Source organism: Sinohyriopsis cumingii, chromosome 1 (genome assembly GCF_028554795.1).
Source record: "Sinohyriopsis cumingii isolate HCF-2022 chromosome 1, ASM2855479v2, whole genome shotgun sequence".
Lineage (NCBI taxonomy): Eukaryota > Metazoa > Mollusca > Bivalvia > Unionida > Unionidae > Sinohyriopsis > Sinohyriopsis cumingii.
This window is the reverse complement of record NC_142961.1, coordinates 62875505-62902423: the sequence shown is the minus strand read 5'-3', so window position 1 is coordinate 62902423 and position 26919 is coordinate 62875505. Positions and strand designations below refer to the sequence as shown.

At 35.6% G+C, this 26919-nt stretch overlaps 1 protein-coding gene across 1 annotated transcript in view; it reads left to right on the top strand.

Moving 5' to 3' along the window:
- The window catches only part of LOC149806983 (inactive pancreatic lipase-related protein 1-like), a 57852-nt gene that overhangs the window by 6716 nt on the left and 24217 nt on the right, over nucleotides 1–26919 (top strand). The window contains exons 2-4 of the mRNA XM_089949510.1: nucleotides 5142–5443; nucleotides 6989–7223; nucleotides 8151–8326. Coding sequence (XP_089805636.1) covers nucleotides 5142–5443; nucleotides 6989–7223; nucleotides 8151–8326 — 713 coding nt within the window. The remainder of the gene's footprint in view (nucleotides 1–5141; nucleotides 5444–6988; nucleotides 7224–8150; nucleotides 8327–26919) is intronic.

The following is a 26919-nucleotide window of genomic DNA, read 5'->3' as shown; positions in this document are numbered from 1 at the left end:
CTGTTTGTTGGGGAAGTTGTTATATATTATGTACCCTATTTGATCTTTACCTGGGGTTGTTTCTTTTATGGAGCCAATTGTTATATCCCGTTCACATAGGGCGATCTCGCTATTTAGGTTGGAATCATGGGTTCCGAGGTCTTAAAAGGGGTGGGGTTGTGTTTTTTTTCTTTATTTCCTGCCTATGATTTTGAAATTGTTTGTATGGTTATTGTTGCTGCTCATGTTGGAGGAATGACTGGCTAGTATATCAGCTTTTTCTTTATTGGTGGTAGCACCTCTTAGTTTGGGCGTTGTGTAGGTTGTTTTTCTCCTAATGGTTTTAATTTTATCCCAGACTTGCTTGGAGTGTCAATTTAACTTTAGTTGGGAGCAGAATGATTGCTATGCATTGTCTTTAGCTGTTCTTATGGTTTGTTTAAGTAATTTTTCTTTATCTTTGTAGTGGAGGAAGTCTATTGAATTTTTGGGGGGGGTTCATTTAAATTCATTTAGGGCTCTTTTTTGTCCTTATGTGCTATTCTGTCTTGCTCACTCTACCATGGTGCTGTATGTTTATTTTGGGGTTTTGTGGCTTTTGGTATACTTAGTTTTGCTGCATTGATGATTGTACTTATCATATTATCATGTAAAATGTTAATATCTGTTTGTTTTTTTAAACCTTCTGTGTTTATTTGAGCTAGCATATTTTTCAACTGGTCCCAATCTGCTTGGTCATGTTTCCATCTGGGGCAGGGGGGACTTCAATGGGTGTATGTTGAGTTTTTATTTGGAAGGTTATGATAATTGGGAAATGATCGCTACCTAGTGTATCTCCTTGATCTACACCCCAGTTAGTGATTTGTGCTGTTTTAGGGGTGCTTATAGTTAGATGTTTGGCTGAGAGGGAGCCATCCTCAAGGTTTAATCTGGTTTTTGACACGTCATTAAGGATGACTAGATTACATTAAGTAATCCATTCTTCGAGCGTTTTCCCTCCTATATCTTTCCTATTTCCCCTCCCCCATAATTTACTGTGTGCATTGAAGTCACCATATATGATTAAGTTGTTGGTTCTGTTCTTTATAATTTGGCGAAGGATGGTTAAATTGACTGGATGGTTGCTGCCTCCTGGATTATATATGTTCATAATTTTGATGTTTGTTTTTCCTGTACTTACTAACATTAATTGTATTTCTATATTATTTTGGTTATTTGGGGCAGTTGGGACTGGTAGTGTTTCCGAATAAGTTACAGTTTCTTTCGTAAATATTGCTAGGCCGTCTCCCTTTTGACCATTGGAACGGTGTTTAAATATTCCTGGGGAGAATTCTTTTATATTAGGTAGTCGTTTTTGGTTTTCAGTTAGGTGAGTGTCTTGGAGGCAGATAATGTCTGGTTTGTTGGTTAAGTTGTTGAGCTTTAGTTGTAGCTCTGGGAGAATTTTAATTACCACCCTACAGTTCCATTGCCAGATGGTGAGTTCTTTTTAACTTGTATTATCCATGGTGGGTGTTGTAATTATCTACTATGTTGGACGCTCAGTGGCCTATCTGGGTGAGCAAGGTCATTAAGTTAATTAGTATGGCTTGTGGGTCGTGTGACTCGTTACTGTTAATTATTTCTTTAATCCTTTCTGTTATTAGGTGTGTATTATCTTGAATTAGTTGTTTTGTACTCATCTTATTTCCAGGTAGATTATGTGATGGTTTTTTCTTCTGTGGGGTGGGTCTTTTTGTGTAGTTACTATTGATGTTGTGGTTTTATTTTTAGTATGGGGGGTGTTTTTGTGGGCTAGTATTTCTGCTAGGCCGAGGTTGTTTGGGTTGCTCGGATGTTTTGTTAGTTTCAGGTTGTTTAGGTGGTTGATTTGTCTTATTTGCTATATTTTTTGCTGCCTTGTATGTTAAGTGTTTGGTGTTCATGAGATCTATAGTTAGTTTTTCTCTTATTGTGTATATACATTCTGCTGCTCTGGTGTGATGCGGTTCCCTGAAATTTAGGCATTTGGGTTTATGCGCATGACGTGTATCTGTGTTGACCTCCACAGATTTGACATCTCGGTTTGAAGCGGCATTTGAGGGCAAAGTGTCCCCAATGTTGGCAATTAGTGCAGAGTAAGGGTTTGTTAAGAAATGGTTCTAATCGGTGTCGCACTCCGTATGGACCTAGCTTGGTTAATGCAGCTAATGGTTCGGTTGATTCTATAACTGCTTTGAAGGTTTCCTGACCTTTAAGGTTTTTGATCCGGTAAATTTTAACGACATGTCTTCCATTTGTTTGAAGTTTTTGGAATAGCGTTCATTGTTTAGGTCCTTGTTGTGGTCTTTTAGTGCTATCACTTTCTTAAAGATTGTTGTTGGGGTTGGCTTGAGTTGTTCTTTATTTGAGTTAGAGTCTGATTGAAGATTGGGGGGTGCTACGTTAGGGGTAGTAGGAGTTTTTGATCTGTTTTGTGATATGTGGTGTCTGTCTATTTTAATTTTGATTGGCCCTATGTTTTCAATGTGTAGAAATTTCTCCACTTGGTTAAGGGTACTACATTGGATTGTTATATAATTTGTCTTTGGTTTGATCAGTTTAAATTGACCCTGGTGCACTTTAGTAAGGGTTGTCATAATGATGGTTGTGCTTAAGCTGAGTAGTTTGCTGTTTTGGCTACTTATACAGAGAGTATGCTTAATCGAGTTGTATTTACGGTTCACATTTTGGTAATGGGGTTGTTGTTTGTTTGCTTCTGCATTTTGTGATCCGATATGGTTGGTGGCGGTTTGGGTTGGTTGAGATTTAGGTTTCATTGGGCCCTTGCCTTTTCCTATATGTGTCTGTTTATTGTGGATTTCTTGTTGTTTAGGTTTTGAGGTTTCATTCTGTCTAACTGGGTTAGTAGTTTTGTTTTTCCCTTTAGTGGGGGATTGGGTTTTTTTTGTATTTTTTTTTTGTATTACAGGGTGATCTGGTCTGGTGATATTTTTGGGGATATGTTGGTAATTGGTTTTCTTCTTGGTACTTATCCCTGATGGACCAGGCTTTTGGCTATTGTGAATGACCTCCTTTTTGGTTTTAGTTGATGGTGCCTTTTGTTGGATTGTAATTTTGTCATTTTGGGTTACTTGATTTTTATTTTCCTCAATCGGGGTATGCAGTGGTAGGTGAATTATTTCTTTATTTATGTTTTGGGTAGGTAGGGGGTAGCTTGAGATTGGGATTCCATTCAAAAGTTCGCTCCAGGACATTGGAATAGTGTCATCGATCTCTTCATATTCATATGTTTCATTTGGGTCTTTAAAGTAGACCGGTGATTCCATGTATGATGTGGTTTTGTTAGTTTTATTTGTGAGTATGGGTCTGGTAGGGGTCATAATCGTACATTTTAGCGGTTTTTTTATTACTTGTTGGATGGACTGAGTGTTGTATTCTTTAACCTCGCCTACTGTAATTTGTGTGGGGGGAGGGGCTGGTGGTGCACTGGGCTTGCTGTTGTGGTTGTGGGTTACATTTAGCCATTTGCTTTGAGAAAGTGTCTTGGTTTTTTTACTTATGTTTTGTCTGGTGGTAAATGATGCCTTTAGTTGGGACATATTGATTAGTTGTTTAATTGTGAATAATCAGATTTATTTTAATTTTAATTTTAATTTCCTACTTGGCTGGTTAATTTAGAAAGAGGTGTATTAAGTGATAGTATAGTAAAGTGCGTGGCGTATTCACTTGTGGTAGAAAATCTATGTAGAGGTTTGTGAGTGCCTACAAACGTACCAGATTCTGTCCAGGTGTTTACTAATGTGGTTCCTAGAACCTGTTTTCGGAGTTTTGTTTGACTGTAATGATCAACTGTTGCTTGAGGGAAGTCGATACATGGAAAGTTTTTCCAAAACCGAGTAATTAGACGTTTTCTACTAGCGGACGTCATAATGAATATTATTCACGAGAATTTATGGTAGCGTGGGTTAATTTCTTATGATAATGAATTTTCAGGATATTCTAATGTGTACGCGTTTAGTAATCTGAGATACAATTAGTTGTATTAAATGTTGAGGTCAGTGTTTCTTTGGTGCTTGGCGTGAATTTACATTATTAAGCTTGGAAGGATTTACTGATGGGTTATACAATATGAAAATGAATATCATGCAGGTTTAAAATGAGTTTTGCGATTGTGTGGACATTAGGTGATTACAAAATAAGGATTTTAGAATTTGCTGATTTAGGACCCTTTAGATGACAACTGTCGCCTTTATATTCTTAGGAGCAAGAAAACGTCGAACTGAAGCCAGATACACACATATGGTATTCTATTCGTTAGGTAGTGAGATATCTTGCATGTAACAATATTGAAATAAAATCGGTCGTTTTGAGTAAAAAATATTCTTCAATTTAAGTTTTGTTTTTAAACTCATCTGATAGTGTTAACCTTTATCTCTGAAAGCCTCTCAAAACCTATGATGATATATTGCAAGCAACAAGATTACGAAATATGCAATGTTACTTTAGCTTACAAATGCAGAAACGGATTCAAGGGTGTTTGCATGAAAGCGACTACTTTGAAACCATTTATACTTTATTATTTTACATACCAGCTATTATACATTTTACATATGATAACTGAAAGTTAAAAATAAAAAGGTGGTCTCTTCGCCCGTTGCATGAACCACAGTGTTAATAAAGATTGTATGAGTATAAAGAAGATGCGTGTCATCGCTTTGGGTATCGTTTATTTTATCGAATAATACGTTGTGGCAAATTTATCACTGAGCACAACAAGAAAACTATGTATTTCAGTATGATGCTACTGGTACGAGTCAATCGCTTTGTACACGTATCACAATGCTAGATCTGAAAAAAAAAACCGTTTGACTTGTGCCGTACATGCAAATGATTTTCCTACACAGAATCAAAGACTTGAATATGTTAATAAGCTGAGGTTTGTATCCTTTGGTCATTTGTTTACTATCAACATGCAATTATCTTCACCTCAGTATCTACGATTTTTCATAGTGTTTATTGCTAATATAGTGAAAATACCAACACGTGTCTGCAAGAGGTACTACTTATTATTGTTACACAAATGTTTATTCTCTGCATTATCAATTCATTCAATTTACTGTGATCATTATATTGAATATCTCATAGTCGCTGCATCAATTAAGTTACTCTTTTAATTTCAGGTTTCATCAAGGGCTCGTGTAATGTTTGCTACAAAGACATTGGATGCTTCAAAAACAACAAACCCTTCAACAACGCCTTAAATTATTTACCTCAGTCACCTTCTGAAATGGGTGTCATATACAAGCTCTTCACCCGTCGAAATCCAAATAGTCCTCAGATTCTGAACACAAGTGTCGATGCCGTTCAGATATCTAATTTCAATCTAAGCACACGTACCAAATTTATAATCCACGGTTACAAACACAGAGCCTCAAGATCATATTCATGGGATATCAAAATGAAGGATGAAATCCTTAAACGGGCAAGCTAGTGTTGTCTGTATGCATGTCTGTCCGTCTAACTGCATGTCTGTCCGCCTGTCTCTACGTCGTGTGTGTCGTGTTTGTCTTTCCGTCTGAACGTCTGTTGGGACGCATGCCCGTACGATGTGTACGTCGTGTCTATCTGTCTCTCTGTCCGAACGTTGGTCGGGACGCCTGTCCGTACGTCTCTTGTCGTGTCTGTCAGTCTGTCCGAACGTCGGTCGGGGCGCCTGCCGTACGTCGTGTCTATCTGTTCGTCCGAACGTCGGTCGGGACGCTTGTCCGCACGTGATGTCTGTCTTTCTGTCTGTCTGCATGCATGTATGCATGAGGGTATTGTCACTAAAGCTGAGTGGATTACAGCGCTGATATGAAAATGAGCACTAGGCCACTGCTGCTGTTATTTTTGGGCGGGATGGATTCATTCATGGAACGAATTATAGGTCTTTAACTCGTTTAATTATTTATACATATATCCCTGGCAAGGACACCTTTACAGATTTTTCTATTCGTGAATAAGAATTGATTGATCAAAGCACTCCTTGTGTTCTCTTCATTTAAATTCTTAAAATAAGATTAGTTTTCGATAGATTTCACTGGTTCAATAATGTATTATTCTCAAAACCTAAGGACGGAGAATTCAAGCCAAAGAGGAATAGCTGTTAGTCTTCATGTGTCCATAAGAAAACTAAATGTTTCGAAATAAATATCTTTACAAAAGCTGGAAAATAAGATATATGGAAAGAGTTTGTCAACATTGAAGGAACGCAAAACCAAATATTCGTCTGAAAATGATTTCAACAAACAGCGAAATCGTTCGCATTAGCTACCGCGTTCTATACTTTTATCGACGGCAGCAAAGCAGCTTTTTTCAAATGCAAAATGTTTCTTCAGCATAGTCAACCACAAACGTTTCTCTTCTAATCATTACTCCTGAGAATCATGTAATCAGTAATAGTTCGGTTTCGACATATTTCTAATTAATTTTAATTGGTGTATTTGTTTATGTAGGTCATATGTGTCGGATACAAGTTTTCAGATATTTGAAGTCCCTACCAGACACAGTGGAAAAGATGGCCCATACTGCATCTCGACGTGAGAAATAGTAAACAGCTGAACATTAATGAATCCAAACCATGCTATGAAATATAATGGATTTATTGCCGTTACAGATTACTAATGTTGTACCGGGAAAAATAAATGGTTGTATGAATTCCAACATGTTCTCAGGCAACGTGATGCACAACAATTGAAGATACAACTTTTTACAAAATTATTTCAGTAATAGTTTAATCCTATTTCTCAACACATTTGGAAAATGCTGAAATCTCAGAATACTGGAAAGTATCTTGCTTTAAGGTTCGAGTTTTTGTTTTGCGCAGTGTTATATTAGTTGTGGGTCTGAAGCACACAAGATGTTGGCCTATACTTATTATTGCCATTCAATATTTTTACCAGGATCATTCGTGTTGGGTTATCGAATATCATCAGAGAGTAGTTTCTATAAAAGTACTAATATACGAAATCTGTCATTATTCAATCAGGAAGATGTGAATGTCATTCTCGTGGACTGGGTTAAGGGTGCAAGGAATACGAACTACGCTCAAGTTGCGGCAAACACACGCGTGGTAGGGGCGCTGCTGGCGAACTTCATGAAAATACTTAACAGGGTAGCAAGTGGAAACTATTTTAAGAGAATGCATCTTATTGGACACAGTCTGGGGGCACATGTGGCTGGATATGCTGGAGAGAGAACACCTGGAACAGGAAGAATTACGGGTTGGTTTCCTACTGCCTGAAGCCTTGTTTTAATTCTACTTTTAAAAGAGTTCTTGTAAATAAGATTCATGATTAGAATCCATAATATGATTGATGTTTTAACGAATAAATGGGTTTATTTATATACGTGAACAATGCTTACAATATTACTCGTATATTTACCCTCCAAAACGCTTAGTTCTGCTGACAATTAATATTCCATCGTAATTTACAATTTTATTTTGATATTGCAATAACAATGTGCTCCTTGTATAATAAAATGACTGAAAGTTGCACGAGAGAGAATTGCCATCGTAAAGTGTATACTTTAATTATGTTGTCAAAGAAATGTATTTTGGTATATAACAGGGCCGTTGAGAGCGATCCCGAGCCATGGGGTAAGAAACACCGGGGCCTCTTCTAGTTCTTATTCAAACAAATCTTTTCTTTTATAAAATTAAAAGGTTTTGTTCAGCCCTTGTCCCCCGTACGGGCCTGGTCTGTGGGATATATCCCCGGTTGTCCCCCCCCCCTTGTAGGCCTTGGATATCATACCATTTATCATAAACGCGAATCGATAATCAATATGAAGCTCAAAAGGTTTGGAATGGACCTACCACGTTCCTAATCACACAATTAAAAATCTGATTTGTAGGCTTGGACCCTGCTGGACCCTTTTTTGAAGATACAGATCCAATGGTTCGACTCGATCCTGATGACGCACTTTTTGTCGACGTGATACATACGGATACAACTGGTAATCTTATGGATTTCTATATTTGGTGACACATTATACTGACGGCATTCACTTCAGGACCCTAATATTATTAAATGAACCCTGAAAAATGATTCTGATAGCAGTATTAAAAATAAAGATGATATCAATGAAATGGGCCTGCTCCTGATTTCTTAACTTATTCATGTGTTTTTGCAATCTTTCTGATTTAGGTAACATTTTACTAGCAACCGACCTATCTCATTTTCTTTATTTGAATGTTCAGGCTTCGGCATTAAATCTTCTATTGGTCACGTGGATTTCTACCCAAATGGTGGAAAAAATCAACCTGGATGCCAGGCAACGTACACAGATGTGCTTAACAAACTCATCAGAGGTGAAATTAAAGGTAAAAATTCTCTTGTACAAGATTCTAAATGTTACGAAAAGATTTCTCCTGTTATCCATCATATGTACTTGAATGTCTTTCTCCAATGTATATACTGAATGACAGACGAGACGCTGAAAGTCAACTTTTAAAATCTACGTCTCATCTCCGAATAGAAATATAAGTTACTTATAAAACTGAATAAACATTAACCTGATTATCTTCTAGCATTTCTAACCACTAGTCCTACTCTCCTTGTTATAATTGTTTCCTCAATGTTACACGAAAGGAATGTCAAGAATTACCTGCCTTTTACAGTATTGCCTTAGAAACAGACTCGTTTCCTTTCTACAACTTTCTTTAGATATTTGGATGGTAAGAACTGACATAATTTCCTGCTTTGATTTCGGTAGCGATTGCTTACCAATACGTATTTATCCAGTATACATACATCATGATGAATAGAGCTTAGTGTCATGAGGTGAACTGTTTAGCATAAAGAGGTAAATGCATGAGTGCTGCACCGACTGACTAAATCCTGTTTCCATGCTTGGATTATTATAGCTTAACATGGGTAAGAAGTGGAACAAAGGCCAAAGATCAAGGTAACAAGTTTTGATTGGTTGTGTGTTTATCAAGACGCAGCGACATTGTTGAAGGCTAAGTAATAACGTTTCGCCTTTTATCATTGTTTATTAACCATTTCTTTGTAACATTATATACAATTCCAGGCATTTTACGAATATTACGTAAATGTTAGCACTGGTAGTAAAGGACAATAGAATATGTTGCAATGCATTTGTTGGTCACTGAAGTGTGATGAAAGTTTTGCACAACACTTATTTTCTTCACATTTATTCAGAAATCATGAACATTTAAATAAACCGCATGATTGCGCAGCAAAGATCTAGTTCCCTCACATGTATTATTTTGAAAAGATATGATGTTATTTAGGTGCTTTTAAATAGTTAGAAAAATGTATGCTAGTAACATCTGTCATCGATAATTTTAACTGGCTAAATTATTTATTGCGGTGAATCATTTGTTATTTTGTTTACCAGAAATAGAGAAGAATGTCGCATGCAGTCATATGAGAGCCCTGGCGCTGTTTACAGAATCTATTAACTCCAAATGTTGGTTCCTGTCATTCCCGAGTGAAAATGACGTCACGTGCGATAGTGTATGTGCTGTAATGGGCTATGACGCGCCTAGTGGAGAACCCATAGGAGACCGCTTCCTTCATACGGAATCTTATGAACCGTTTTGCAGTGAGTATCTTCAAAGACAAAAAGGAATTATACCTTTATCTTTAATTGTTAACTTCTGTTATAAATTAATGATTACATTCCATGTAAGTGGGGCTCTATAATTTCCAGTGGAGAGGAAATTAAATGTAAGAACCATTCATTCCAAATTTACTCGATTTTTCTTTACTTAGTTGTCTTTCTCGACATGCATCCCATTGTGCAAATTGGATGGTTCAGACTTGAAGCTGATTACAATTGCAGACTTTTACATGAAAAAGAATGAAAGATAAAATATAAGCAAAATAAAAAAGAGTTTAGTTTCTTTTGCCAACTTGCCGGAGAAAGCTTTTCTGTGAGTTTGTGAATTTCTATAGTATGTAACGTCACAATTATCGCTGTCACTCGAATCGTTAAAAAGTCTTTCATGTTGTGTCATTTTACATATATTGGGACTCTGTGGTCATAAACTAAGTAACAGAAGAAGCAAAACTACACGTTTTGTAATAAACAATATAGTTATCAGAGTGATACAATATCGAAACAGATATTAAATGCCTCTGGGGACTGACGGTGCAGCAAGAACATAGAAAATATAAATTGTCTACCACAGCGTACCTATCTACGAGCGTAAGGGGTGAAAACACTTTTGTTATTTCTCGCTATGTGGCATTTTGAAAACATCTCACAATGTTAAAAGAGCTCACTTGATCAAACCCATCGAACGGGAAAGGACCCAATTCTTGTAATAACCCATCTGACAGATATATGCAGTGGGATTAAACTCAAACTTATAAATATGGTGGCTATTTATAGATCCTTCGCATTCTACGAGCACTCTTATTATTTTTACCAAATAATCTATACCCGTGTACAAAAATGCTATATATAACAACTGCAATTTTCAGTCAAGAACCAAAATGTCATACAGATTACATAGCACTTAAAGATTGATCTACATCTGCCATACTGTGTGTTATGTTATCGCCAAGTCCCGCTATTCTTCCCTTAACAAATTGTTTTCACTTTAATTTTGCTTTGTAACAGTAAAGAAATGGAATGGAGTTTTGCATCAAGTGAAAACCCCGAACACAATGTATGCAAATAAGCAAAATTTAGGAAATGAAGTATTCGAGTTTAAGGACAATATTAATGTCACAATGAAATGAACAAAAATATACAACAACAAATAAACACGTAGACCATAATAACTATTTGCCTTACAGACTGACAATTCAAAATATGTAACTCGAGTCTTGAAGAAAAAATAACATTGATGAAACGATATGTATTTGCCATAACGTGAGTGTAAAAGATTAATTTATTCGGTTCGTATAACCATATGACGTATTACAGAAATGCTTATGGATCATATAAGCACACGATATCATAAAGATGAGCACGGTTCATGCGACCATACGATATTACAAAACTGAATGCGGTTCATACAGCTATATGTCCTTATGATCAGAATCTACAATTCTGAGTAAATTTTGGAATTCACAGCCTTTAATGGACTTGTGCTGCCAAAATTTATGCGGCGACAATAACAGCTAACTGGACACAATGTCAGTTATGCTAGTACATTAACATCTGCGCTGCAACACAGAAGGTGATACCGCTAAATGAACAGCTCCTCTGCCACACTACCGGTTAACCTGCCACATTGCCATCTTTTTGCCGCCACGCTGTAAGCCTAATGCTACCAAGCTGTCAGCCCTATAGCTGTATGCTATCACGGTTCCAGCTCTATCTGCTATGCTGCCAGCCCTTTCGGGTATAAATCGTTCAATCTGGATAGTGTATTATATTGAATAAACGTTATCAATAATAAAATATGTACATCTCATAAATCATAATCCAGATATAAAAATACACTAATCCTTGCAAAAAGCACTTAAAATACTACTATCAATTATCTACGTCAAAATAAATATCTCAGTAATGAACTACATTAAACCGACTGTTTTCCATACCCAAACATAATTTACCAGAACTTTAAACATCACGAATACACAATAAAATGGTATATCCGTACAAAGCATTCAAAGTATGAATAAAATTATAAATTAGACTTCTTAAAATATCTAATATAAATGCCTTCTGATAAGACCTTGGTGATTATTGTGTCTGTACATAGCAATATGCTACCTATAATACTTAAAAAATGTGCAAGACCCATGGGTAAAGTTCTCGTGCCTATCATGAAATATGGACATCTCGCTGCGAACGACTTCCAACGAGATGCACATATTAATCAGGCATTACACGAAAACCTACACTAAGTAACACTGTACGCGTCAACGAAATCAATTACACAGAATGGGTCTAAGGCATTACCATGTTGTTTTCTTGCCTTATTCTGTGACACGCTTCACTTGCATATACCAATCCTTGCACTATCGGAGGCAAAGAACCCTATCGACTGTAAAGGTTAAGGCTTGATATCACTGATAATAGCAAGAATTTGATTCAGTTACTTTTGCTGGTTAGTTACCGTATATAAGGCGAAGAAATGAGTTGACTGTAGATTTCGAATGGCCAGTGATCACGACCGAAGGTCAAACTTCCATGCCACCATGACGGGAGAAAGTAATGGTCTACTCATGCTGTAAACAAGAACATGACCTTCATCAAAATCTTAGATATGTGAACATGTGTGCTTTCATTTGGCCAATTGATTGCATATATATATTTGAATTACAAAGGTCACTGTGACATCAAAAGCTACATACTTGCTTAAAGTCTTCATACCTATCAAACATAGTTCCATGAAACTTCCCATAGTCCATGTCACCTTCACCCATAAATGTATAGGCATGCTATTATAGCTTGCAGTACCCTTGGTCAAGGACTCGGAAAATATCAAATTTAAAATCTAAAATAATCGTTTAAATACCTAAATGAATGTTTCCTTCTGACTAAAAATCACGACTGACCTGATTAAACTGACTTTGCATAACCGAATGAGATCATGAAGAATGACTCAAAATTTAAACACAATTTACATGTTGGTATCTTTCAGTTCCATGATGAACACAATAGTTGCAGCTTCAAGGAATGCACTAAGGCTTGGGGAATGACAAAGGAAAACAATCACTGTCTATTGCATGGTGATGATTTATTTTGCAAGACTTAATAAAATAATCCTTTCTCAAATACTTTAAAAAATATTGGTTTTGTTGAATTATTGATAATTGTATCCCTGGACGAATAGTACTCGTAACTCTTATGGACTTTTTCTAATACTCAACTATCGATGTTGTAATAATTACTAATTGCCTCAGCAGATAAAGAAATGATTGTGTCTTAAAATGATAACATGTTAAATAAAGTGTGAAAGAACAACGTGAGACTGGTAAGGGAAGAATAACACAGTTCCGCGTTTTTATGGCTGATTGCTGATACAGCAAGAAAATGACAGCAGCTAATTGGGAACATTTTCGAAAAGGAGGGCAAATTGTTCAACCAGGTAAGCTAGAATACAAGAATGTGGGTATGCTAACATTAGTATTAACATATTACCTAATATTCGTTTCAACGATTCAAAGAAATTTTGATGTAGATTATTCATGGTTCTTCAAGTCATTTAATGTATTGATTGCTTGGCTCAGGCTTTAGCGATTTAAATTGTGAATGTTTTCATCTGGAAATCATAGGTTTTGCAGTTTCATGTACTCCACGTGGAAATAAATATGAGGAGTATTAATTTACAAGTTCACCATGGCAATCACCACTATATAGCACTTATTATATTCATTACTTGAAGAATATTTCTGGCTTTAAAATTACACTTTCTAAATTGTTTGCCTTAGAACAAGAATATAAAAAAATGTTAATAAATGCAGGAGGTCGTGGATTCGATCCCCGGCCAAGTCATACCAAAGACTTACAAAAATGATGCTAACAGCTGCCTCGCTTGGGACTCAGTATTAAGAGGTTAGTGTTATGACTGGTCGGGCTGGTGTCAAGATAATGACAGCAAAATTGTTAAAGCTACGTTAAAAATCCAAATCACACACACACACACACACACGCACACACACACACGCACATACACACACACACTGTTAAAATAATAAACGGATATACATAGTTACGACTCTATGGTCGTCTCTGCCGCTCGGTTGGTTAGAGCGTCCACCTCGGATGCAGGAGGTCGCGGATTCGAACCCATACCGAATCATACGAGTTATTTATAAAAATGATACTAGCAGCTCCGCATTAAAAGGTTACTGTTAGGACTGGTCGGCCTGGTGTCAGCATAATGTAGATGGTTGGACCTGATGCTGCATGTATACGGCTTGATACCCCAGGGCTAGAAATCACTATGAACTACCAAAGTGCAGACATATAGCGATGAATAAAGATGAAAGAGATATGAATACAGTGATAGAGCAACCTTACAAATCCAAATCTCTCTCTCTCTCTCTCCCTCTCTCTCTCTCTCACACACACACACACACACACACACACACACTCTCTATGGTCATCTCTATGAACAAGCCCCAGACATGGTGCTCAGATATAAAGAAGCCACAAAGAACCCTATCATACAAGATTGTCTGTGAAGTCGGATGCTGTTTTATCGTTAGATACTCGTAGGGATCATGGAAACAGTGTTTGTGAGCATGGCGAGGTTGATGTTATATTTGTTTTATGTAGTATACAGCAAACACTTAAATCAATCATCCGTAACTATTCAAGTTTGAACGACAAAGTTGACAATTTATTTAGTCAAATAAGTGAAGAACTTGAACGCTTGCTAAGACTACGAGACTTTGCAGCACCGTTTTCAGACCCTTGAAAAGCACTTTGACCATTTTTAATCTCAGTCCCAACATAATATCCTAATATACTCGGGATTTGATGAACCAAATGACCAGGAAAGCTGGGAACAATTTGAGGCACCAATGTGAACATACAACACTGATCAAGTACTAAAATAGAATGAGTTAACAGAAGCTAACAGTCAGTGCCAACTAAATGAAGAAGCCACAAACAAACTTTAGTCCGCGTGTGCGATTCGACGACACAGTATATTTTATACTCCAGAGTCCTCTCGCGCCCAAGTTGCGACGCTAACAACACAAAATTTGCCTGTAAGACTGTTTAGCAAATATTGACGTTCTTTAGGTTACTATATGATGTTTAAATTACACTTGGGAAAATAATAATAAATGCAGTAATTAAAAAAAAACTTTCTGTCTGTGTCATACGTCCTTGGGCAGGGCAACAATGAGGAACAGGGGATGGGGTGGGCGAATCCGCCATTTGAAACATTTGATGATCCAACAGAGAAAGTCTAACTTCTTTCAGTGAATTAAACTTGCAGTACGAAACAGATAACTCTTGCGTTTCGCAGATATTGCCGTCCGTATAATGAATTGCAATATTCCCTTGATCATGAATGGTGTCAGTTGATTTCTGTATGCCCATGATTGTTTCAAAGAAATTTTAAATACATCTTTGTTTTTTTTTTTTTTTTTAAATGTGGCTCATATGAAATCAGACAAATAAATGCTTTTTATTTCTTAACATATATTTTAAATTAGTTAAAATATCCATATTAGGTAAATAAGTGTTTTAAATCTACCGAATGCAAATAAAAGTTGACAAATGTTATGGCTTGATAAAGTCTGTTACACATTTGACTCTTGATAGGCTGTGTTCATTAAAACATATTCGACTTTACTGTATGTTTTCTTAAGCACCTATTATATCAGAAGCTACAAGAATCAGTTCATTTTAATATCCTTATCTGTTATTAAAATCTTCGTTAATTAATTAATTTTCAACCGGTTGTGAGTTAGACTTAGCAGAACAAGCATCAAGATGAAGGTATACGGACTCAATAATAAAACATGTTATCAAGGTAAATAATGTAAAATTCATTGTTTTAGTTACCCTAGGATCATGTCATGGTTTGTTGCCAGTGACTGGCGAATGTTAGCGGCGCCAGAAAGCTTACAAAAGTATTCGTGGCCACAAGGAGAAGCAACCTAATTTGGGTACAATATATAACATGGTTCTCTGGTTAGGTTCTCATTAATACATTAGTTATATATATAACATGGTTCTCTGGTTAGGTTCTCATTAATACATTAGTTTCTTTAGCGACTTTGATTCCAACACAACAGCTTTGGTAGGGATATATATATATATATATATATATATATATATATATATATATATATATATATATATATATAAAGTTACACATCTCAGGGCAAATGCCAATCTTTTCAAAGACGCTGGATCGAAACGGATAATTTTAATTAGGGAAATAAGAGATATGACAGAAAAGCTGACAAACAACATTGCAAAACTGGTGCAAAACCAGAATAAGCTCTTTGGAATACTACATATACTTTGTTCAAGTCCACAAAGCCTCGCAAGAACCTTTACACAAAGCATAACAAAACTAAAAGCCCGCAAAATGCGAATAGTTCACAAAGTCTACATTGTATTTGCTGTACATAGGTGCAATTAATTACAAAATGAAATTTGAGCAATGTTGAGTGTTGTTACTTTGTGGTACTGGCAAGGAAAGAAATGCTATAAATCCTGTCCCCAAATGAAGGCATTAGTAGGTCAGCGATTGATTGTTTGCGCATGTTTAAATTTTTTTTCATCTAGGATTTAATGTTTCATTCTTGATATAATATTTCGCAGAGCTCTGTGTGTGTGATTTGGTTTTTAACGTAGCTTTAACAGTTTTTGTCAGTTGCCACGATGTATGGAGTGTGGCAGTTTATAGTGTTGTCTAGCGCTGGGGCATCATGCCATAGACATGTAACATCATGTCCTACGTAGTCACCTTATCCTGATGCCAGGTCTATGAATCTTAACACTTACCTTTTGATCCTGACAGCCAAGCGATGGAACTGCTAGTACCTTGTTTGTAAGTCTTTGTTATGATTTGGTCGAAGTTTGAACCAGTGGCCTGTCGCATCTGAGTCGGACGCTCTGACTAATTAGGCCACCATAGTGGCGCATGAATTTAAGTTCTAGAGCAATATTGCATCACTGAGTTGGAATATTTAATAAACGCTTTGTAAAAAGTTTATAAGGCTATTTTATGACATTTTTTATATAAAAGCGACAGTTAAGACCATGTGTTAGAGAAAGGAATAAATGACAGGAAAATGTTATTTGGTAGCTTGCTAATTCCTTGTTACCTATGCATAGATAAATTTCCGTTCGGATTATTACTGATTTAAGCCCCTGGTTTTGAGTTTACGCAGCCGGCGAATCCAAAAGACCTTTTTGAATTTCCTGATTTCTGTACTCCATTCTGAGTTATGGATGTTCCCAGTCAGGCTTACATAATTGAAAACATGGCATGTAGGGGAGAAATGTTTCTAAATGTGTTGGCTCGTCCTGCATCACTTGTTTCCACAAGGCTTCGATTTCCAATCTATTTTTTGATTTGAGAGTGGCTTTAAATTTGCCCTGTTTTGTATGACTCTCAAACTGTGAGGTCTGCTACTGCTGATTTGTGTGGAAAGGTTTGAACAATTCAGTGACTAATAAATGTTTGTGAATGTTGCGTATTAATTGTTTCTCCTATTTGAATAAATCATACGGACAACGCTCTTTTGCGTACATTAGCTAAGCTACATGGAAGGAGTTGCTCTTAGCTCTTAATGACAAAGATAAGGTGATCTCATTCAAGAGTGCCCTTAAAAGGCGCCTATTTTGACTACAGACATACAGTGTTAACAAAGGTTACTTGCTTAATGATTATTAGCATATTTTAATTTTTAATTTCATGGTGTTTTTTATAATATAGTCGACGCATATATTTTCGTGTGCTATCCAATATTGTGAAGCGCTTAGAGCTAGTTAAGATTAGTTGCGGTACAAAGTCCATATTATTATTATTATGATTATTATTATTATTATTTGACCACTTGTGTACATTATGCCGCATGAAATTGTTGTATATTAGCACAAAAAGGAAGAAAGAAACACACAAACAGTTGGGCATACAACATTTCACTCCAGCTTTGAGTAGGATTATGAAATTTTAACGTCCAGAAAAACCATCGAAAAGAACAAGTTACGAAAGTGTCCTCAGAGTGACACTGCGGAGATCAGACACGACCTTGAAAAACCCACTTACAAATGTTACAATATGGATGTATCGTTCTGTCTATTAAACAAATAACCTTTTTTATTGTTTCAAATCATTGATATTTTGAACCTTTTGATGATATATTACATTAAAGGTAAAAAAATGGAGATAGACGTAATTTCGTCGAAAAGGGCATACATAAGAAGAAATGCTTGTGTACTCAATCGGTTTTCGGCTCAGACAAATACACGAAAATAACACAAAATCTAATTGCATGAGAGAAAATCATTTTACATTAAATCAAACTGGAGTTTAAATACGTTGTCACTCGCAGAGAAAAGACAAAATTATTATTTTTCTACCTAAACGCAAATTGCATGTGCCAAAACCAGTGGTTATTACGGTTACTACTCACTTCTCAAGTAAATATCGGTTCTTGCACAACGTAAAATACCGATTCGTAAATGGTGGTCATAGAAGAGGTATGTAGGAGACGATATTCTCTTTTTTTATGTTCGGGAAATTATCGAACGCACTTCTAATCTGTCGCCGTGATGTGCTAACAAGACGGCGATGATGCGAAACAAAAAATGAGTTCGCTGATTTTGTTTAGATTCGGATAGATAGATAGATAGATAGATAGCCCCAGAGTGTCGTACAAGTCGTTGCAATGCTGCCTGTATGGAGTTTTCGCAAGCTATCACCTTGATTGATACGGTATAAACGATTTAAAGTATTTCCAAATATACTTTTTGGGTAATTTGATTACCCTATATGTGATAATGGACGGTACTAGAACATACTTTACAAGCTGAGTTCGGACATTCTTGATTCATAGATAGGCCATTGACCATATAAGAAACTTTATGGACTGTGCTTTGAGAATAAGATATTAATGTAATTAAATTTTATCTGGTTTGTCTAAGTATGTGTTGCGTAAACTACAAAAGTTCAAAACATCGTTGCTTGGAGCCCCCATAGAGTACGAACAGCTGAGCACACATTGCCCACTGTATTTTTCACATGCTGCTCGTTCGAGTCAGAATCAAACACAAAATCTGTTCACTGTGCAAGATTTCGTCGATTGGCTTCAGTCCAATATATCTTTATGACCTCACTCATGTGTACACAAGATCTTATATCTTTACGCTGTTCTTACGACTACGCACTAATTTCTTTTCCGTACCAGGTCCCAGATATATGGAATGAATTGCTCATTGATCTTAAAGACACTGATACTGTGATCCCATTTAAGAGTCCTCTTAAAACTCACCTATTTCGACTAAAAAACATATTTTAAGACTTAATAATGTTTACTACCTTAATTATTGTCAGCGCGTTTAAATTCTGTTGTTTTACTAAAGATTAAGCTCTGTACAAAGACCATATTATTGTTATTATTATTATTATTATTATTATTATTATTATCTTACCAATTAAGTACATTATGTCGCGTGAAAATGTATGTTACCGCATTCAAAGAGCCAAGAAATGCACAAACTGTTAGGCATACTACTTTTCACTCTTGACTCTGAGTTGGATTATGAGAATTTGCCTGTTCTGTTTATATTCATACTCGGCCATATACCGAGTTCAGAACTTTCTACACCTAATGTCCAGAATAGCCACTGAAAACAACAACTTAGTAACGTCTCAGTCCTAGAGGTGTAGTGCAGAGATCGGACAGATCCTCCAAAATATGTACAAACGTCGCGATATATAGGTTCGTGCTTGAGAATTCAACAAATAGAGTTGTTTTTCTTAATTGTTTTAGAGCCACTGGTATTTTCAACCTTTCAAATATGTAATACAGTAATTAGTTGGGGAAGGACATACTTTTCATGTAGCTGACGAAACTGTAAAAGTTGTGATGACTCGCATGTGTACTCATCCAACTTCCAGCGTAGATAAATATACAAGAAATAACACAAAATATAATTGTGTAAGAGAACGTCATTTATCGTTATATTAATGAGAAGTTTAAATACCTATCGATTGCAGTGAAAATACAAATTTATTGCTTCTTGCTACCTAAATGCAAGTTGCAAACCTGGTCCACAGGACGGTTACTATTCACTTCTTAAGTGAATATCATTTCTTGCGCAACATAACGGACGGATTTGTAACTGAAGGTCAATGAAAAGGCATGTAGAAGATTATTCTCTTTGTATTTTGGAAATTATCTAAGAGTACAGTATTAATTTTGCAATCGCTGATGTAGGTTTTATCGCCCAGAACATTTTCACTGATTGATCTGACATGTTTATGTCATTTTTCCGGTATTGTTTACCCAGCTGTATACATGATGCCGCTTTAAACTGGGTCAATACGTAATAAGTAACATTACTAGGTAAATACGGTAAAAAAGTGTACTTTGCCATATTCAGGGCGCTCTAACCTAATGTCAGTGAAAAATGCAAATTAGTTCCAACCAAATCCTCGCATTCATACTACAACTATCAGAAGCAAGTTTGAAAATAAATGTACTACATTTATAAAACAATATTTCTATTAGAGTAAAAATTCAAGTCTCAACTATTATCTTGATTGTGTATCTATTCTGACATTTAAATGATTGAAAGTATTTAATAAAACTATTGTTGGAGACAAGGTTAGTAATCTGAGAAATTTCCTTTTTTATATAGGTTACCAATATGTAAATTTTCTTCAATGGTAGTTGCGTTAACACCAGCAGCCTGACAAGAAGCATTTACATTGTGGGTTTTAACCGACCAGATATGTTATACAATTATGTGCTCTACACAGATGATAATTAAAGGCCCATAACACGAATACAAAAGGGGCCCCGAGTGGAAGAGTTGTCTAAAGGGCTCACCATTCCGGATCACTGCCATCTCACCACTGTCTGCGTGGGTTCGAGTCCAAGGCTAGGCTAGCGTGGGTTCGTGGGAAAGCCTGCCAGTAGCTACTCGTGGGTCGGTGGTTCTTCTCTGGGTTTTCCAGGGTTCTTCCTTTATCAGTTATAATGTGTAGTCTATCTTGTGCTGAAAAATGGCGTTAAACCATAGAACAACAACAACAACAACAGCGAATAAAAAATGTTAAAACTATCTCGATTTTTCCATCGAGTCGGACGTTTCAATGATATCACTCGTCCCATAGGAAGGTATATTAAACTCAAATTTATTTCATCGATGCTTGGAAATTAGATTTAGGCAGCAAAGATAATATGGAAGATAAAAATATAATTGTTTTGAAAAAATACAATGTTGTTAGGACAACCTTAAATGCCACACTCAATCTGTTGCTAACTAATGATTTAATAGTGGGATAATATAATTGAATGGGTTATGATAGGCACCAAAGTGCACCAGAAATATTTGGGAATAACAATGAAAAGAGCGTTTGGGTTTCGTTTAGGAACAGGGTATGCTCATTTTTAAATAAAATCGTTATTAGTAACCTTTTGATACGCGTTTCACTTTGCAAGCTGCCGTGATTCGCTAATAATTGATCTTCACTTTTAGTATTTCGTTTGTGTTTGTGCGTGATATCTTACGTGTAACTGATTTTAATTGGTTATTGTTTTTAGTCTGAAAGTTATTATATATATATATATATATATATGTGCAATGATTTAATCTTTTATTATGCGATATTAGCACCTTTGTTTCTGCCTTTAGCGAATCGGCTTTGCGCTTCTGATATTATTGAGTCTAACATCATTTTTACCTTTTAAGTTTTACGTCTTGCTGCTAATTAATAGACTACAGTCAAATTGGTGATAGGACGCCATTTACCTGTTCTATATCGTTTTGGTAAGCAATGGGTCTAACTTATTAAAAGTTTTGTTTTTATCATACGTTTCTTTAATTAATCTCAAGGTGAAATATATTATTCCCACCATTTTTAAAAATTCCACTGTAAACCCATTTGGTCCTGGAGATTTACTATATTTCATAGCTTTCATTAAACTGAGTATTTCAGCTAGCTGTATTTCTTCCTTCCAAGAATCCGATTGTTGTTTAGCTAGTTTAATCGGTTCTTTGTAGAGGTTACTGTTCAAAGTTCTAACTTCAATCAGAATGTGCGTTTGTTCTGATACAATTTCCACTGAAGTATTTCTTCTAATAATCCCTTTGTTATAAAATTTCTTTTCCATAAGGTACATATATATTTGGATGGGTTCTCGCCCTCTTCAGTCTTTGAGGAACTACTACTAATCGCATAACCTTATTGTTTATCCTTTCTTACATGATTTCTTTCTCCACAAATGACTAATTTCAATCAGAATTTGCTTTTGATCTGATACTATTTCCTCTGAACTATATATTTTTATAATTGCTTTTGTAATAAAAATTATTTTTCCTAAGGCGCACAGACACACACGCATAACCTTGTATTTTTTTTAAAATTACTTTTTTGAGATGATTTCTTTCTTTTTCTTTAATTTCTCAAATTATTTATATTTGGCTTTGTCTAGTCAATCAATTTCTCTCAATGGATTTTCTTTACCCAAACTATAGCTTCTCTTTTATCTTATTTGTAGCAAATGAGATATTTGTGTCCCGTTTTTCCATTAATATACTTCTGTAAATAAACGAGTATCAATAGTATACAGGATATCTGGTAGACATAGGTCATTTAATTCATCAATATTTATAAGGGGTCGTGTATGTTGTTTATATTCTGTTATTTGAACCTTTAACTTTCGTAGCATACACTCCATATCCTTTAATAGACTTTCGTTAAATTTCCAGAATTCTTATCCTTGCGTAAAGTTAGTCAGTTGTACTTTAAGAGTGGCGATCGAATAATTGGACCTATAACCTGATGTATTTTTTTTTCATTTATTACGTTTATTGGACAATCAGAAAAAAAGAAACGTAATCTACACGAGTCGTAATGCCGATGACACAACATAAGAGGTACGGTAATTGAGGCTTGATTTCGGGCACATATACACCATTTTTGTTGGCTGTGCACGTGCATATATTACACGACCACATATATAATGTTTGGAATGCATATGTGTAAGCATTTTGAAGCATAACTGTATAACGCTCATCGCACTAAAAATGAAACTCGTCTCACTATAGAGCAGATAAACTGATAACAGATCCAAGTGCTCTAAATTGCAACATTCTTTCTTGATATTAATACACCACAAATTTAACATAGATACACCTTTTTATAATCATTGTTTAATATTTATTTATTTACTTGCATTTTATATTAGTGGGCATGTTTTAGCAGGAATTTACTTGTACTATGAAGATACAAAGATGAATACGTATACTACTGGGTCAAAAAGCATGACACTTGATACGAATTGTTAGTCGTTTGTATTCGTTAACCAATTGTTAACGGAGTTTTAGTGACGTTTACAATCAACTTGAGTGTCTTGCAATCGAAATAAATTTCGTTTTTACTTTTCAGTGTAAATGTACCTGCTCACTTTTCATTAAAATGTACCAGCTTTATTTTTAATTGATCTCATCTATTCATTATTCTATATTTGTTTCACTGACCATTTAACTGTCGGTAATTAAGTTTCACGCTTTTTTTCTCCCAAGGCGTATATGGACTCTAAATAAATCTACGTTTCGAAATGCAGCAGTTATTTTCAAGAATGTCTTTTAAAATTAATTTACAAAGTATGTCAGAAAGATCCTTTCCAAAACTCTAACGATGGACATTATAATCAGTATAGCTTGTGCATTTTTTTTAGGTTGATTTAAGAATGACCAATGCCTTCAATTCTATGACAGTGGAAAATATCCTGCTCAGCCTAAACATTGTTTTAATTATCTGTTTGTCTTTCCCCTGCTCTGTATTATGGGCATTTAAAACAAAACAAAACCTTAATGTTTAATTAAAGAACACAAAAAAGAAAATACTGTTTTCTGGGGTTCCTCTTTCTTTTTGATACGTGTTTTGATTCCGTTACCAGATTTCTGTTTTTACTCTTCCTGAATCTGGATTACATTATAAAAGGGCATACACTCCCCTCGTCAGGCATGACACCTTGTGACAGTTTTCTCGCAATAATAACAGTTGGAAGAGATCTCAGCCATGGACCAACGTATTCAGTCGTTTTGATGTATGCAAGAGTTTCGCCATAAACAGTGCATTTATCCTAATACATGTGTAAGTCATCGCTGGTTTTCTTACATCAAATCTGTCATATATTGTTTTCAATGATCAATCCTAGATAAGAGCAAAAATTATATTTAATCAAAAGGGTTAAAATTTCTTTCTTGTTCGGACTGTATGTATGGTGTATGCATTTGTATTAAAATTTGTTGGTCATTGTATTTGTTTTTCCCCGTTCTTTTGTTGTTGTGTCTTGTAGATAGTTTTGTTATGTCCTTATTTTCTACGCCTCCTATGCAAGTCTATCTGGAATAGCGCTAAGATTGCACAGCTTCTTCACATCATGCTTAAAGGTCACTGGCCACATACATTGTACCAATGTGTGATATTATTATAGTCATAAAAACGCATTTTTTATGTATGCACACCATAGACATGTTTAATGAGACTTAAAAATCCGCTTTTTAAAATGAAATTTATTTGGCAATCTCTGTAAACAGTCGGTAGTTTTCGGGTGCCAAAAACAGATATAACGTACATTTATCCCTTCTATTCAACCTAACCATTCAAGTGTTTAATTTCCCCCACGTAAATGTCTATGTGATAGATCTTGCGATCGTGATTTTGTACAGCAGATATGGTGCACTGTGTTGAATATGGATGTAACTAATAGAGTGATAATGGGACGAAAGGGTTCTTTCTTTTTTCCGAAAGACCCCATTTATTTGAAAAAATGTGGATTGAAGTTGTGGGATCGAATAGGTGGAGGGATGGGAAAGTTGTACCATTTATGCCAACAGCAACATTCCGCTTGTGCATACGGCATTTCGAGGACAGTTGGTTTTTAAACCCTCATTCGGCGATGAAATCCATTGGTGTACAAATGAAATTGAATTTTTTAGGACAGCATATAAACAAAACACTTATTTGAAAATAAAATGAAAGAAACTAAACTTGCATTGTTATCATGTATTCCTTCTTTTTTCATCATGCTAAATTTATTAAAGAAAAAAATATATCCACAAATAACGTATACGTAGTGGATGTAGGATGGCGTACGCATCCATAATGTAGCACGTATCGTTTATGTCAGATACCAAAATCGCAAAAGAGACGGGAATATCACCAGAATGCTTGAAGGCAACCGCCGTTCAAGCATGATACGTTATAAGGTGCAAAATGATCAAGACTGCACTGCATCCATGTTAACTACACGACTGTATCCTTCAAATCAAAATCATTATTTGAAAATGCAATCACTGTGAGTGCAAATGATAATCTTTCCCCTAGCATGGGTTACAAATGTTCTATTAAAGCAGGTTATTGCTGTGTGTACTATTTACCCTGTAAACATCAATGCCATTTTGTATCAATTATGATTGCATATGGCAAACAAATAGAAGTAAAGATGATGAATAACTCAGCTAGCAGCGAGCAATAAACTCATTGCTTAAACTTACCTACTGGATATCAAAAATAAAGGTTATTGTATTACAAAGCAAGCAACGCCCGGAAACTGACTTTGTATTCTTTTAAGTGTGCCGACTTTTTTTTTAATGAAATCGGCCGCCATAAGGAAGCCACCTTTGGTTCCTTTGGATTTATTTCATTGTGCTAATATTTGCTTTTTACGAAGTCGGTCGACATAGGGAAGCAAGCATCGATTTCTTTTTCCTATATTAAAGAGAATTTTGAAAATAAATTGAAACAATGGAACAATTTTGAAAACGACACTACCTAGTACGTCGTGCACACACATTGATATTAGGCTGAACAGTAAATTAGTTTTCAATAGTTTCATATAAATTTCCCTATCCATAGTTTATAGTGTTTTATTTTTCAGCAACAAGAAGAATGTACTTCGTCTCTTGTGGGTACAAATGTACGTCATTTCCGGTTGGCGTGCTCTATAGGTGGGAAATCGTAGCTAGGGGAAGTAAAAGCGTTGTATTTTGAGTAATTTAATTATTATTTCTTCCTTACACTATATATATGTTTTATTATTTTTTTGCAATTATAACTACCTATAATCATGTTATGTAAATCTGTGGAAAAAAGTATATGGCCGGTGACCTTTAATGGACATAAGCCTCTTTTATTTATCTATTATATCGAAATTTATTACCCATTTGGTTTAGACTTACGTTTGTAAATGCAGGCCTTCTGGTATTTTTAAAAATGATTTTGTCTGTTTATTGTGTGAGTAAACCTCTGTATGAAGTGGAAGTTTTCAACGCATATGTGGGTGGTGGTTAGAAAGGCTTAGCAGTACATATGTTCCCCTCAAGCTGCAAGTACACCGAAGATTTCCATCATTCTGGGTATCTCTTCTATCTGTCAGTGACAAAAAATTAGACATTGATTTCCTTAGTGCTATAAGAAACCGCGATATGGAGATCTTTGTTTTTTCGTTGTGAGTGTAAGAGACATGTCGGAGACAACTCTTTTTATTTTAGAAATGATACAACAACGCATTGTTATTTAAATATTCATTGTAGTGGATGTCTTGTTCACAGGCTATTCGTTTATAAAATCTGATTTTATATTACCCACTTCTATCATGGACTGACCAACTGTGCGCATTATTATGCATGAAAATAGTTTCAATTAACGGGTAATAAATGAGGAAACAAACAGTAACATATACTAGATCTCATTATAGGCTTTTAGATTGAGTATGAAAAATCTCTGATCTGTTTTTTGTGCACTTGGGCACATCTGTGTCGATCAACACCCCACTTCCTAAATACCTAGTGAAAACATACCTTATTAATTAGGACTCCTCACAAATAATGCTTCCCCTTTTCATGAAATGTATTGTGGTAAAACTAGGGAATTGTGGTTGTGTCGTTTATAGCGTTGTTAGATTGTAATGATTATTTGTTACTTATGGGAAGTCAATACTGTGAAAGTGTTTCCCAAGCCAAGTAATTAGACGATTTCTACGGGGGAACGTCTCAATTGAAAGCATTCACGAGAATTTATAGTAGGATGGAATTAGTTTCTTTTATCATAATGTGTGTGTGTGTGTGTGTGTGTGTGTGTGTGTGTGTGTGATATAGATTTGTAACGTACCTTTAACAATATTTTAGTCATATTGTTACAATGTCTGCAGTGTGGCAGTTTATAGTGATGTCTAGCAATGGGGCATCATGCCGCAGATAGGTAGCATGATGTCCCACCCTGTGCCATTATCCTGACACCATGCCGACCAGTCCTAACTATAACTTCTT